At 36.2% G+C, this 15,271-nt stretch overlaps 1 protein-coding gene across 1 annotated transcript; it reads left to right on the forward strand.

Moving 5' to 3' along the window:
- Window positions 1–1,898: 1,898 nt before the first annotated feature.
- LOC134533402 (long-chain-fatty-acid--CoA ligase heimdall-like) lies at window positions 1,899–14,351 on the forward strand. Its single transcript, XM_063370924.1, has 4 exons — window positions 1,899–4,858; window positions 7,368–7,571; window positions 8,523–8,643; window positions 10,542–14,351. The coding sequence occupies exons 1-4, from the start codon at window positions 4,679–4,681 to the stop codon at window positions 10,613–10,615; spliced, it is 579 nt and encodes a 192-aa protein (XP_063226994.1). The 5' UTR covers window positions 1,899–4,678; the 3' UTR covers window positions 10,616–14,351.
- Window positions 14,352–15,271: the final 920 nt, after the last annotated feature.

Consider the following 15,271-nt stretch of genomic DNA (forward strand, 5'->3'; position numbering starts at 1 on the left):
CTTCTTGATAGTACTTATTGATGCTTCCGGCATACATTTCTTACATATTTCTAATAATGAATTATAACAGTAATTTCTCCGGTCCCTGTTTGAATAATTTGTCTTCCAAGTCCCATAGACACCGGCACTCTTTCCAGAACTCAAGAAGTTCCACAATCACAACTTTTTCAGATTCCGTAGACATCGCGTGGGGGACACTGACTCGTAAAAGCAGACTGAAGGGTCGGGTCGGCTTGCAAGTCGGGACAACAACACTACACACGTTACAACCTGTCAGAGATCTGGGGTGGGGCGGTTGGAGGTTGGATGGTTCGCCTGACCTTTGGGTCCAACAGTTTTCTACACACGATTCGACCGGCTGGGCCGACAGTGGTTGTCCCGGCGGTTGGGCTGTCGTGTCGGAGCGTGTGTGGGGCCTTTAAGGCAGTGATGCTGTGCCACGACAACCTGACGTGGACCATGCGGCCCACGATGGGGCATGTGGAGGCGGGCGAGGACAAGGGAGTGGTCTTGGTGAGCTGCCTGCCGCTGAGCCACATCGCTGCGCAGGTGAGGCCCGTCGTCTGCACGCTTCACAACCCCCGCCAGTTCCAGTGTGTTGGCGGAGTGCAAGGCGAGACAGTAACACGTCTCCTATTTTACTTATCCTGCTGTGCACAAAATTGCAAAATTAAGTTGCTTTCACATTTCTCTGATAAAACTTATATGTTTCAACACTATGTAGAAGGAAAGTACCTACAAAAAAATTAACTTTACCTTCTTGTTTCACAAAAAAGAATACAAAATACCAGCTGTGGTACCCATTGTTAACGAGTTATATTTCTGTTGTGGTCCAAAGCGCTCTGATGCACTGTATTGAATTATTTTGATTTTTGAAGAATTCTCACAATATAGTAGATAGAAAAAAATTAAATATTATAGATTTGTTTATTTTACTATAACACTTAAACTAAATAGTAAAGCAAACAAATGTTTATTGAAACTTTAAATGCAGGCAGTGAGTTGGCTAACCCTTATTGCTAGTGCCACCTGTCACAATTCATCATCTTTGTAAATATAATTTAATAGCATTTTCTTGAGAGACTGTGCTTTTTTTAGTTATACTTCTTTAGGTGCTTAATGAAAAAAATTATGAGATAATTTTTATGATGCACAAACACCATCTAACGAAATTTTCACAGGAAAAAAAAGTTTCATACAAATAAAAATTATATATTTGCTTTAATCTTATTCTTTAGTGAGTGATATTGAATACTGGTACATATCATAAAATACATTTATATATTGTGAATATTAGTGGTAGAATTTGTGTTTATAAACTTTTTCAATTGCATTTTCAAGTGTATTTATAAAGTGAGGTTTGTTATCCCATATGTATAATTTATTTGCATTATAAATTATTACATTATTTTTAAAATAAATATTTAAATTTAATGAATTAGAATAAACAATCACCATATTTATTGATATTGATTATGAAATAAATTATTAATTATAGACACATGTTTATATTAATATTGAATACTGAGCATTTATTTTAATTTTTTAATTTGATTGATGTGTACATTACCAACCATATTTATAATATCCCTCCATTCCTTTTATAATTTTATTTCTATTAATTATTGGCGAGCAAAATTAAAGTTAGTTTTTTATTGTGCCAAATATAACATAACATGCGTAAATAAATACACGCAAACATTTTGTATGGAATCAAATCCAATGCATTTTTTTAACATTTTTTTTGTATACTCTATCCCAACATTCATTAAAATCAGTTTAATTGTAAATAAGTATTTGATAACAACCAGACAGTTAATTTTCACAATTTTATATATATATATATATATATATATATATATAATATGATGTGTTAATCCAGCATATAGGTGTTCCAATTTTAATCCAAGTTTGTTCAGTATTAAAGATATGATTATTAAATATGCAAACTCACCCATTTTCTCATGAGTAGTAGGATACAAAAAAAAATAGAATCTTGGGGGTAGGGGAAAGGAAAACATCCTTTTCTTATGATAATAATTATAATGTTTTAAGCATGGTACAGCACTTGACTTACTTTCATTGAAGCAAAAATATATTTAGGTACAGCCACTCTTGTCAGTTCTGGGAAAATTACTAGTTTTTCAAGTTTTATGTATTTCCCACTAGCCAAATCCACCTTGGTAACTTGCTTAATTTGCATAGACTAGCCACTAAAATGCAATTTGAGAGCTGACATCTCAAACTAGGCAAGTATTTTCATTGATGGGTTTGTTGGCCGTTAAGAGCAGGATAGTAAATCTCGATGCTGCAATGACCTTGTTTGAAGTACAGACTTGCCCAATGTGGCAACTAGAGGTTTATGGTCAGTCATTACTGTGACTTTGTAGTGAAACATTTATTTTGTACTCACTTTCACAAGTACTGCAGTCTGTTGACTCCATTAAATATAATTCGTTGAAGTTCAATTACTAGCTGCTTATAGATGTGAGAAACAACAGACATTACTGGAATTTTTACCTAACCAGTTGCAGGCAACGGTTTTGCACCTTCAAGTTTGGGAAGTCGAGCCTCGTCAAAATGAATGAGTCCATCCAGCAACTGCGACCAAATCACAAACCAACAAACATGGTTCTCAGGGTCTATGAACGTTCAAACAGAGTGGCTTACGAACCAGGTTTAGTGATGTGCTTTGGTGTTGTGGCAACACAAAGAACACAAAGGTATCAAAGGTGGACATGAGACAATCGTAACCAGGTGCTACCATTCTAGAACTCAAGTACATATGATGAAATCTACCTACTCTACAAGGTTGAACAATGACCTACCTCTTTCAAGCTGGAAAATCACGCGACATTTACAGTTAAAGAAAAAAACTTGAATCTCACGAAGACAAGTGCACATTTAACATTTTCTCACTCATCATTTCATGCGGAAAAAGCAAAGCATTCAGCACTTTGATCTTAAAAAAAATTAGCTACTGCTAATTAAAACTGCGTGGATATGTTTTGCCAAGTGTGTGAAAGTATGGTTCCTGATAGTATGTATGCTAATAAAAACACACAAACATAGGGTCTACCAGTGCAATGTAAAGACGATCCACGGTGCAACCGTGATGGTGCTGGAATACTAGTATGAACAAGAGGGTGGTTGAGTGGTTCTGTTTCCGTATTTCCTTTTCACTTATTTTAAAAGAGTGAAAATGTCTTAAACACGTGTTTCCAGAATACTTTTTAAGCATTAAACACTCAATACAGATTCTCAAAAGCACTCGTGGGACACCTTTACCTTCATTTCTCTGCCATATAATGCTATGGCTACCACTCAACTATCATAGTTGCCCAATTCAGGATGTAATGACTGCACATAGTTCTCAGCCTTGCGCTTGGAGGCAACACCGCGCTAGAAGCACCAGTGAGCATCGCACTTACCATTCCGCCTCACTTACACAAATACACCCCTGACTAGGCGGGCCCCTTAAAACAATAGGTCCAGCTTTTTGATTATTAAATAGTTGCTGGATGAATATGGAATTAAATGCATTTTACAGAACATATAATTGTAGCTAGAGATTTCACTACTTTTAATTGCGTGATGTGTCTTCATTTCAGATTTTCGATGTGTGCGGATTATGATAATCCATAGTGGGCATGCAGCTGTAATTGTATGCCTAAGTAGTCTGTACTTAAAGCTGGCTTGCACACATGTTACTGTAAGCATATCTTTCATACAAACTTGACATGTGTAATTATTGTATTTAATGAAATTAATATATTTGACTTGTTTTAATTAAATTATGAAACAGTTGACTGGTAACATCATTTTTCAAGCAAAATAATTTTTTTAAATGTCTATGCATAAACATGGGGATTCTAGAAGTATACTATTCCCTGACCTTTTAGTGTGACAATATTTTAAGATTCAATTATAGAGCTAATTACTCATAAATCATATCATGCTTAAACTGGACCCTTCCTTCCCTTAACCCTTGCTACGTCTCTGGCATCAGACACTTTCTTAATGCCTGGAGCTTAGGTAAAACTTCTATCTCAAACCATAAACAACCATTGCTAGCAGTTAAGCAGTAAGCACTTTGAAGATAAACTGCAATGCATCAAAAGATTGGTGACGAAGAAACTGTTGACAAATGCCGCGAAAGTCTGCGTACTAATTTATACCAAATGTTTATGCAAAATCAAATGTTATCATTAGTGCCTATGCGGTAAAAAATCAGATCCAGAAAAGAAGGGAGCAATACACTTTTTTTTCTCGTGCTTAAGTGGAGAAAAGAGCAGCATGTATGATTTCTAAAGCACAGATGCAAATTCTGCGAGGAACAGGTAAAATCATATGCCAAACCACAAGGTATTTTCATTTCAAAATTAACTCATCCAGTCTTGTCTTTATCACACAAAATAAACCAAATTCGCTGACTGTAAAAAAAATTATTAATTTGATCATTCCTCATAGGGTATATACTACCATACCCTTCAAACTGCATGGATTTTTAAGTTTTTTTTTGTGAAGTCTCATAAATAAACTTAATTGCTTGGTTCACAAAGTGGTGACTATTTCTGTTAACGTTAACTTTGATCTACACCACTGCACTTTCCAAATAATATATGTTATGCAACCCTAGTAAATATGGAGTTGTAAAATTGTCGAGCAGAGAAAAGAGATGGGTTTGCTGGCTGTAACTGATGCTAATCATTCTGCAGGAGCTGATCATCATGGCCGCGGCGAGAACTTTCCTCCAGTCCCGATAGAAGAAAACATGAAGAAGGAACTGCCGTGTATTAGCAAGGCAATGCTGGTTGGTGACAAGAGGAAGATCCTTGCAATGCTGCTCACACTGAAGGTAGGAGAGTGCACGATACTGCTTTCCAGAGCATGAAGTAAACTTCCACCTGCCATTCCAGGTGTTGTAGGTGCTGTACAGCATCATATTCTCTAGAGCAGTATCTTTCACATGCGGCTTAGAAATCTTTTCTTCCTGCTTGAAGGCAGCTTCTGCCATTCACCAGCAACGGGAGTTATTTTGATTCGCTTTGAATGTCTTTTTGCTTATCTAACAGGTTTTTATAAATAATTATTTCTTTAAAAGATAAAATAAACCACAGTGAACAAGTGAGATATTTTGTTTTTCAAATACTAGTTGTCTGATAACTAAGATAAATATCTCTGCCTCCCACTGCCACTCATAGTGTTTAGTGAATTTTCGCAAATTTATGAGTGTTGATTTTTCCAGGTTTCTAAATTATGATTTAATATAATTCTATTAAACTTCTTAGATTGGGAAATGAATTTTATCAGCTTTGTGATACATTTACATATAACTTTTGAGTTGGACTATGGTTTTGAGGTCTATGGACCATGAAAAACTATATAAAAATTTTCCATAAATCCCACCATGGTAACAGCTATAATAGGTAGTATTTCTTCAAAATCTACCACACATATATGTATTCAAAGTGATTTACAGAATTAAATACAATTTCAATTTACCATTTTTTTTCCCCCTTTCAACTTACCATACTTCTTTTGCTCATGCCCGGACAATGTTCCAAACTCCCCGTTGAGGACTTCCCTCCAATTTTTAGCCAACTCATTCCGGTCCCTGTTGACTCTGTACTTTTGTCCCAAAGGGCAGGTTGGATACACACTGAATTAACAACTTGACATCAAAATCCAACATGGCTTAACGGTGGGGAGCGAGAGCTATTGTCGCCCTTCTCGTGTGAACGCCCACACTTCTTCTTTGCATTTCAAGGAAGAGACACGACCCCCTCCCAAGCACCTGGCCCCAGATGCATGAGCTACCTAAAGCCCGTGCTCCCCATGTGAAACCTCCATTCTAACTCTTCCGCACCTTCCTCCCGCTCACAAGGACCAGCCTTGCCGCTCCACGTGTGAAAGAGATGTTAGTGTATGAAGTAGTATGAAGTAGTATGAAGTATGTTTTCAGAATAGTGTAGCAAGCCACTGACTCAGACTGACTGAACTGAGCCACTGTGGCGTGATGTGTCGATAGGATGGAGGTGGGGCAGCGGGGCAGGTGGCTGCCGGAGTGGTGGAGATAACTACATGGGCAACGTGTCTGTCTTGCTCTCGTACTACACTACTGCACAGCCGTTGCTACTACAGACAGCTATTACTGCTGTTGTGAATGCTCCTACGACATTCCATTACCTTTTCTTGTGTTCAGAATACATGCATTATTTTTTTACGGTTGACAAAGCTGAACATCCCTGGGAACATGGCAACAACATTTGTGTAAGTTGTCATTCAGAACCCTGTCAAGAGCCAAATTACACCAGTCTGAGGATGGATCTGGCCATCACTGGTCTAGAGGAAACAAAAATGTGCGACGTTCAGCCAAAAGCATTTGCCATTGCCCAATCACACATTTTATATTTGCACATAGAGGAGCCCAAAGATAAGTTAAAGTAGCACACATCACACTTGCAAGTGCTCACTTGTTTTCCAGCTTCCTAAAAACGGTTTTCGTAATATTTATGTACGTCAGTAAAAATATCTTCACTTTTTAGAAAACACCGTTTAGTAGTTTCAAAATGTTAAACACTGAATGAGGGAAATAATTGTTGAGAGTATTCCATGTAATAGAGAAAAATGTTTTTAAATGGAAGTGAAATTTATTAAAATGGAGTGGAAAAAAAATGATCGCAACATATTGTATAAATTAATATTCTACTTGCAATGAAATTACTTCATAAGTATGTAATTTGTAATGTACATCTACTGCAAGATGCCTGGGTGAATTTTCTCTCACTGTAGTTAAATTTAAGAGGAAACTAAATTTTTTCAAATTACATTTAAAATAATGCATAGTTTTAAAGTATTATGAAGGTAAATGTATAAGTAATTTCCTAAGTTTATTAGACATTAATAACTAAATAATAAAATACAAATTCATCTAGAGAAAAAAAGTTTTATTGTGATCTATATAAAATTTATGTACTAAGATACAGTTGATTAATTAAATGAGAGCATGCCTTAAATTCAAGGAACATCTTTATTTTGCCTCACCACATGCATATGTGGGTTGTTAAGAAGCTTGAATATTTTATGGTAAAACCTAAGAAAGAAGCCATTCTAACATTTCTCTAAATATTTATATCAGAAAAAAATTCTGGAATCATTATTACATATTATGAGAATATTTTACCTGACTCACAAACTGATCTAATTTGTAAGTATGTCACAGATTACAATTTTAATTTATTCCTGATCAACATACTGCTCCCAAGACATCTGAAGCACACTGAAATTGAGAAAGGCCTATTGTCTACTCTGTGTTTATTGAACAGTAGTACAGGATTATATGGATGTGTGTGTATTTCGTTCAGTCTGAAGTGAACATGGAGACAGGCAAGTCCACAGATGAACTCTCAGCAGAGGTGAAGAGCTGGCTGCGTGAATGTGATTGCTTTGCTGGCACAGAGACGGAACTGCTTTGTGAGAACAGCAACAAGGTAATGCAGCACCAAAATAACAGCACTTACTCAACTTCCAAATCAGAAGCAAATTTTTTTCCCCTCCCCCAAGAGATTTTCCAAATACATTATTGATTTAGTACTCAAATGTTGGATTATGCAATTGGGTGAGTCTTGAAGCCTCACCCATTTGGCATTTTTCATTTCTGCCTGGAGCATAAAAGACCACTGCCATTAAAGACCCACAGAATCATTTTCAAGGCTTCAGTTTTTTCACTGGTTTGAGCACAAGTTGATTAAGTATACTTTGATAAGTCTCACAAAATTTATAGACATTTATTTTTAAGTCATTTTCCAGCAATAATACAGATTGAGTCACTGTTCCATTTTTCCAAAACAACTTAAATTATGACTGAGTTTTAATCATATCATATGGAACTATACATTCTTAAAAAAACAGTTGAAGTTATAGACATTATTTTAACTAGGTTTTTGTTTGGGCATAACTTCTAGTTGAAATTGTAGATGGTAAATGCAAAGAAAGACCATGAGTATCAATCAGCCTATAGTAAGAAACCATACTAGCATTTGAGTGGAATACCTAGTTCAGAATCTCTGCACTAAAATTTGAACTCGGGGTCATCTGGAATTGAAGTGCAGCGTCTTACCACTACTTACCACTACATCACTTTAAGGGGGGTCTACTAATATAAAATATTATATGTTGTAAATATTTTTGTATTCAATTCAAAATTTGATAAGAAAAAAAAAGCTAGGTGCATTTAACTGAATCTTTATTGAATATAATATGCTGTGCTCTCAAAACTGCTTTCCATTTTCTGAACTTTTATACAATGAAATGTAAATCATCAGGCAGAAGAAACAAATTTTTGCCCCACTTCAAAGTGCCAAAAAAGAGGGGAACCTAACATCCAAGAATCCCTGAACTAATAATGCAATAGTTCATTAACCATCTAGGAAATGCTTCAAGTATTTTAAAGTGGTCAACATGTACCTTATCCGAGAATGTGTTTGGGTGGATGAGAAGATATGCATTCTCTTGTGCAGGTTATGGAAGCAATCCAAAAAGGTATTGACAGAGCCAACAGCAAGGCAATCTCCAACTCTCAGAAGATACAGAAGTTTGCCATCCTACCAGTGGACTTCTCAATACCTTCTGGAGAACTGGGCAAGTGCAGTACAGATTTTATTTAAGGGCAATTACTACCTATTAAATCAACTTTTTTTTTTTTTAAATATGAAGCCACAACTTTCAAAATCCATCTTCTGTATTAAATTTTACGTCTCTGCAAGGCATAGGCTCCAGCTTTGGGAATTAATTGATTTCAACACTCGTGGACTGATTCTATTTACAACATATTTCTCTGCAATGTTTTTTTCGACCCAAGGCACGAATTTTCATATCCTGAGCTTTTTTAAATCATATTACTTTTTTTTTCAGCAGGCATAATGATCACTATCGCAAACCTTCGGCAATCATTGCAACGTCTCTTTACAGAAAAACAAAATCACAATGCACAATCCACATGCAAGATGCCAGTTGTTCCTTTAAGCAGTAGCAGGTCAACCAACCTTGGAGCTTGAAGGAACCTGTTCATTATGCAGCGTTGCCAAATTTTCAATAAGCCTTGTGCTATGATTTTTCAACACACGTTTAACAAAAAATTGTGCACAATTTACGGGTAAATACGGCATAAGTCCGGCCAAAAATGGAAATCATGACAAGGTGAATAAACTAATGTTCATCATTACGTCCACCATATGAAATTTTTACCACAGTGCTCAACACACACAGAAACTGAATTAGCTTCTCATATTCCTGTACCAGTTGCGTCACGCAACGCAATCAGGTCAACGAATGGCTAGTGGTTTGTTTTTCTTGTGTATTCGTCAGACGTTATGCCTCGAATGAGATGTACAGATGGAACAGCATCACAAAGGATATGAATGCAAGTAGATGATTTGTCAAAAATATATTGTAACAGCATGTGGGTGGCAAAGGTTTTGACAATTTTTTTTCAAAACAATAACGAAGGTTTAACTATAAATAAAGTTTAAGAGTGTAAAAATAATTTTTATTACATTATTTTATTTCTGACACGAACGTTATAAGCGGGAAGACTCTTTAAATGCAAATGTTTTGAATGGGAAAAATTAACATAGGAATAAATAAAAGTGATCAAGGAAATAATTATTTAAACGTTATATAAATGGGAAAACAGATTATGTGGGAACGTCTGAAGCGAGTTTTACTATACGTCATTTTAATGAGTTTTTTTATGTAGCAACTGATCTTTAGTATTTCTCTTTTAAGAAGTTTTTATCATCCAGTGCCTTGAAAAACAGTTTTTTTACTGTATATTTAACGTACAATCCTATCATTTCTGTTAATTACAACACAAACTCTTAACACAGTGAATTCAGATCTGCACACACTATTCAGACTGTGCAATGGTAGCACATTATCACTATACTGTATCGTATTAGTGGAAGTTGTTAAGGGCCCCGCCTACCTGGGCACACATACGGTGTGCAGTGCTTCAGGAAAAACAACGCAATTTCAAAACTACTCAAGATATCCGAGTGGGGCCTATTTACGAATAGCATTTAAGAGTTCGCTGAGGACCGAAAAGTACTTTTAATTTCGGATTAAGTTTTTAAACTGTATTTTTAGAAGCGTTAAAATGCCTAAAATGCATGTTTTCAGAGTAATTTTGAGGCATAAAACAATCAGTACAGATTCTTGAAAGCACTTAAGGGGCTTGCATAACACCTTTATCTTCATTTCTCCGCCATATAATGTTACGGTCACCGCTCAAATTTCACAGTTATCCTGTGACGAGACGAATGCGCGCCAGTTCAGAGACTTGCGCTTAGAGGCTATACTGCGCTGGAAGCACCAGCGAGCGTCGCGCTTATCATCCCGCCTCACTAACACACATACACCCCTGACGAGGCGGGCCCCTTAATGTAGCTTTATTTCACAGAGGCTGGATTATATTTGTACATTACTTACGCAATTTCATGTGATCTAATGTTTTACTGTGGTTAATTTCTGTTTCGCAGGACCAACCCTGAAGTTGAAGAGAAATGTAATTGCTGATAAATACAATTCAATAATAGAAAATTTTTACAAATGAAAAAAATTTATTACTTAATGCATTTAAAAAAATGATATTTACAGTTGTAATGGCACCAATTAAAATATACAATTTTCACACATATAATTTATAAACTGTGCTGAGAATTAATGCTGATAAAGTAAAACCTAATAATTTTCCAAATAAAACTTAAATTGCGACTAATGACTTACTATAATCAGACAAACTTCAAAAGACCAAGTTGTATTTGAAAATTAAAGGATAAATTATTTGAATTTATTACGCAGGAAACCTATGTTAATGTTCAGGATGGTCATATGAGAAAGGAGCACTGATAGGATGAATGGATGATAGGGGTGAGCCGATGCCGATTGCCGATTATTAAGATCGGCCGATTTTGGTCATTTGCATGATCGGCTTCATGCATGCCGATCCTTTTTGCCGATTACCGCTTTCTGAAGACAAAAAAATCTCTACGTAACACAAAAGCGCAGACATATTTTTTGCTTCAGAACTGTTGCTTGACGTTTTAAAGTAACACTTACGTTACTTACGTGTTTTAATCTTTTCTGCAGAAAAAAAAATTAAATAAAGTTATTCTTAAAAAATAAACATATTCATGAAAAGTACGTTTGTTAAAAAATAGTAAACAAAAGCACACCAAATTGTTTAATAAGTCATGCATAGGGGCCTGTTCTTTTCGCGATCGCGATTAAACGACGATAAACGCGAAATCGCCATAACACAGCGTTTTTACACGAAATTTAGTATTAAAACGCAAAATCGCAGTGTTTTTAAGCGAAATTTAAAAATTGGGTAAAATACTGTCTCGTCACTGATAAACAAACACTGCAACATGGCCGCCACTGAACATTTGTCATAAATGAACTAAAGCAAACAAAAGCTTACACACGCTCACGTTATAATGTTAAACTCAAAAATATACTGTAAAAATACGTAAAACTACGGCGTTTATTTTCCTTTACGGCATAATGTTTGGATAGATAAGACAAACAGGCGAAGTTTTAAGGCCTACGTACTGTCCGGACCAAACGTTGTGATAGCTGGCAGCGCGGGGGTGAAGGGGCAAAGCGGTGGAGGGGCAGGCGATGCGCGCGCAGGTCGGTACGTGTAGCATTCAGCATGAAAACATTGCTAGGTGACCAACTCGCAGCGCGTGTTACGAGACCTGCGGAAATGGACGGACGTGGACGTGGACTTGGACGCTGTCGACGGCCTCATAAAGTTATTCATAGTCGAGAAAGAGACATTATTGCTGAAGTAGTGAGTTGTTGTGATAGTGAATCAGAAAATAAATTCTGAAGGCAACAGAAAGAGCAGTGATATATACTGGTGTGAGTGAGTCCAGCATAATGAGGATAAGGAAATGGAGTAGACAACATCCAAATTACCCTCAGAGAACTCCAGGGAAAAAACGGTGAGCAATGTTGTTTTTCTCCATTTGGTGACAAAGTGATATGTTTTAAAATCGAATGTTTCCGGGTTGAATTATAAAATGAAAGTGAGCTGGTATAGTCAAACCTAGTAATAAATTGTTTATTGAATATCGTATGTACAATGTACCCGACTTGTTTTCAAAGCAAAACAATTTAAATAATTGTATTTTTCGCCTAAATTATATAAAATTATAATGTGAAATTCCAGTGTACATGGTATAAACGATGTTCAACGTTTCTATTATCCGGTTTTACGATATCCGCGTCCGTACTGGAATGTAAAAGTACAAATCGCAAAAGCAGCATAGATAGAAATGCAATGGCCGTAAAGGAATAGTTGAGTGAAAGTTGTGCAATCACTAAGTAATTTAAAGCTTGTTTTGAAATCTCAGTTTTGTGTTTGTTACGTGTTGTTAAGTATTTATTGTTAGGGTAAAAGCACCAACTATCGGCCCCACACCCCATATTGGTGTTCTGAAATACAACACAAATAATAACATATATAATTTTCTTAACACAGCGGACTAATTCATGCAGGCACGTTAGATATTCTGTTTCGGCATAAAATACAGCGGCCGTATCGACCGTTGTATGACGAATTTGTGGGAATATCATTTATGCCAATGAGAAAGTAATAGTATTTAAGTAGATAAACACTTGTGTTTGCATTTTCATGTAAATTAAGTCTACCTTAGGAATGCTCGTACAAATGACCTTAACAATCGCAAAAAATAATATTCTTTATTGTTTAATGAAATGGTAGTTCAACCTGGTTTCTTTTAAATTCTATGCTACGCCTTTTTGTCTAAAGAGAAATACTATACTGAAAAGTAAAATATACCCCTTTACTTTTTGCAGGCCGAAGAAAATTCGTAAGATCGTTGTCGACAGTTTTGACAGACGAGTCATACGAGATGTTATACACGAGTTCTACACTGTGAAGCATGTTATACCTTCAGTTCTTAAGTTATTGCCTATATGGGCCTCAGGTGTCATTATAAGGACAAGTGAAACCCAAAGCGTTGTGGCCTGGGGAGCGATGAGAAAGCGATACACGCATATGTTTTTGAAACAGAGACAACACGTCCGAGGCGTGCCGGGCCGTGCCGAATGTGCGCCGCGTGTGACCGGGCCGTGCCAACATTACGCGCCTACAGCACTAGGGAGTCCAGCTACCACAACGTTTGGTCCGGACAGTACACCGCTCGGGGCACTGACGTCACCTTGGAACAGCGACACCTGATAAATACAAAAGCACGCAGATGATTGGGTGAACGGTGGCGGTGTTTGGAACAGCCTTACGTGAGTGGCCATACCACGTCAGCCGGGGGCGCTGGCATATAGTTGGAACAGCGTCTTAATATCAAGCAGAAAGCATTTTAAATCGCGCCAAAAAGCGGAAAAATGTAAACAAACATTCATTTTCGAATGGTGTGACGATGATGATTAGTTGGTTAACAGTGTGTTATAGATTTTGTTAAAGGGATTAATAGATTTCCAGATTAGTTTATGGGAACAACTAATAATCAGTGTCTAAATCAAAAGTTTGTCATATAAATATATGTAACCTATTTGTTTAGGGTATTCAGTAATGAGTAGTTTCAAGTAAAATTATTTAACTTAAGTAATTTGGAGCACATTCATTTTCGAATTGTGTGACGATGATTTGTTAGTTGGTCAACAGTGTGTTATAGACTTTGTTAAAGGGGTTAATAGATTTCCAGATTAGTTTATGGGAACAACTAAAAATCAGTGTCTAAATCAAAAGTTTGTCATATAAATATATGTAACCTATTTGTTTAGGGTATTCAGTAATGAGTAGTTTCAAGTAAAATTATTTAACTTAAGTAATTCGGAGCATATTTTACAACCAACTTAAAAAAGCACTAATCGGTCAAAAAAATCGGCATGATCGGTACCACATTTCTGGCATCGGCATGATCGGCAAATGTGGTGATCGGCTCACCCCTAATGGATGAGAAATTACAACCCCTAGAAAATCCACCAGCTTGTGGCAAAGTCTGCCACATTTTTCACTTCCATAACATCTGCATTCAATTTAGCCAGAAACCAAATCCAAATTGTTTCATGAGTGGAATACCTGCACATATGTATTGATATTGCTTGTATTAAAGGATAGTTGTACTATCAAAAAGTTTGTATTTTTATTACCTATGCACAGTCATAGAAATCATTTCCTAACAAACTTAATATAACTAAGTAAAAATAAAGGATATATATCTACCTAGTATGAAATAATTAATCCAATGGGCTGAGCTATATATTTAATATTACAGCAATACGATAAACAAATAAAATTTATTCGTACATATTTGCTTAAAGCACAATATGTATAATCTAGCTGTAAGTTAGTAAAAGTAAAAAAAAATTCCACTGACTGTTGTAATACCATTATCCTTAGGTGTTTTAAAAGTTGAAATTTCTCTTTAATACAAATTTTTATGAAAGTGACTACACACACATGCAGGGCTCGATTTTAGCACCTGTCCACCTGCCCGGGACAGGCAAAATCTCGTCCGGGCAGGCAAAATAAAAAAGGCAACTGTCCGGTGGACAGGTGCAACTTGTGACGCCGAGGTTATTCGCACGCACTAATGCAGCAGAGGTGATTAATAACATTTATGCGACCGCGACCGCAAATAAAACGTCTTTGACAATATCTAAAAATAAACAATAATGGCTGCTCTTTTGTGACGGACGACTCTGGATATTGTATACCACGGGGAAGAAAATTAGGTTATGTACAAACCGTGCTGAAATCTTCTGAATCATAATTCTTAAAATCTTACGTTCACGTCATGATTCACGTAACATAGTCGTATTCGTCTGCTAGAGATGCAAAACGTCTCACACCGATGATGTTTGTTTTTGTTGCCAAGTTTTAATATCAATTTCGTTGCAGTGCAGCCAACAATTACATAATTTATTTTCAAATACTTTCAAAATAATTTTTTTTAAATTTATTGTCTTTATAAATTGTGACTTTACTAATTCTTTGCTGTACTTTAACATAGTTTGTTAACAGAAAAGCGTTTTCGCGTGGTTAACATTTCACGGCGTACTCCAGATGCAGCTGACAGTGGCCGCAGTGACTGCGACTGCTTGAAAATTCGCCTGTCAACTGTTGCATCAAAAAATAAGCATTACTTGTTTAGAGGACACGGAATCTTTTACAGTTTATCTTGTCATGGTGATTGTTTAAGTATTTAAATAACTG

The sequence above is a fragment of the Bacillus rossius genome, chromosome 6, assembly GCF_032445375.1.
Source record: "Bacillus rossius redtenbacheri isolate Brsri chromosome 6, Brsri_v3, whole genome shotgun sequence".
NCBI lineage: Eukaryota > Metazoa > Arthropoda > Insecta > Phasmatodea > Bacillidae > Bacillus > Bacillus rossius.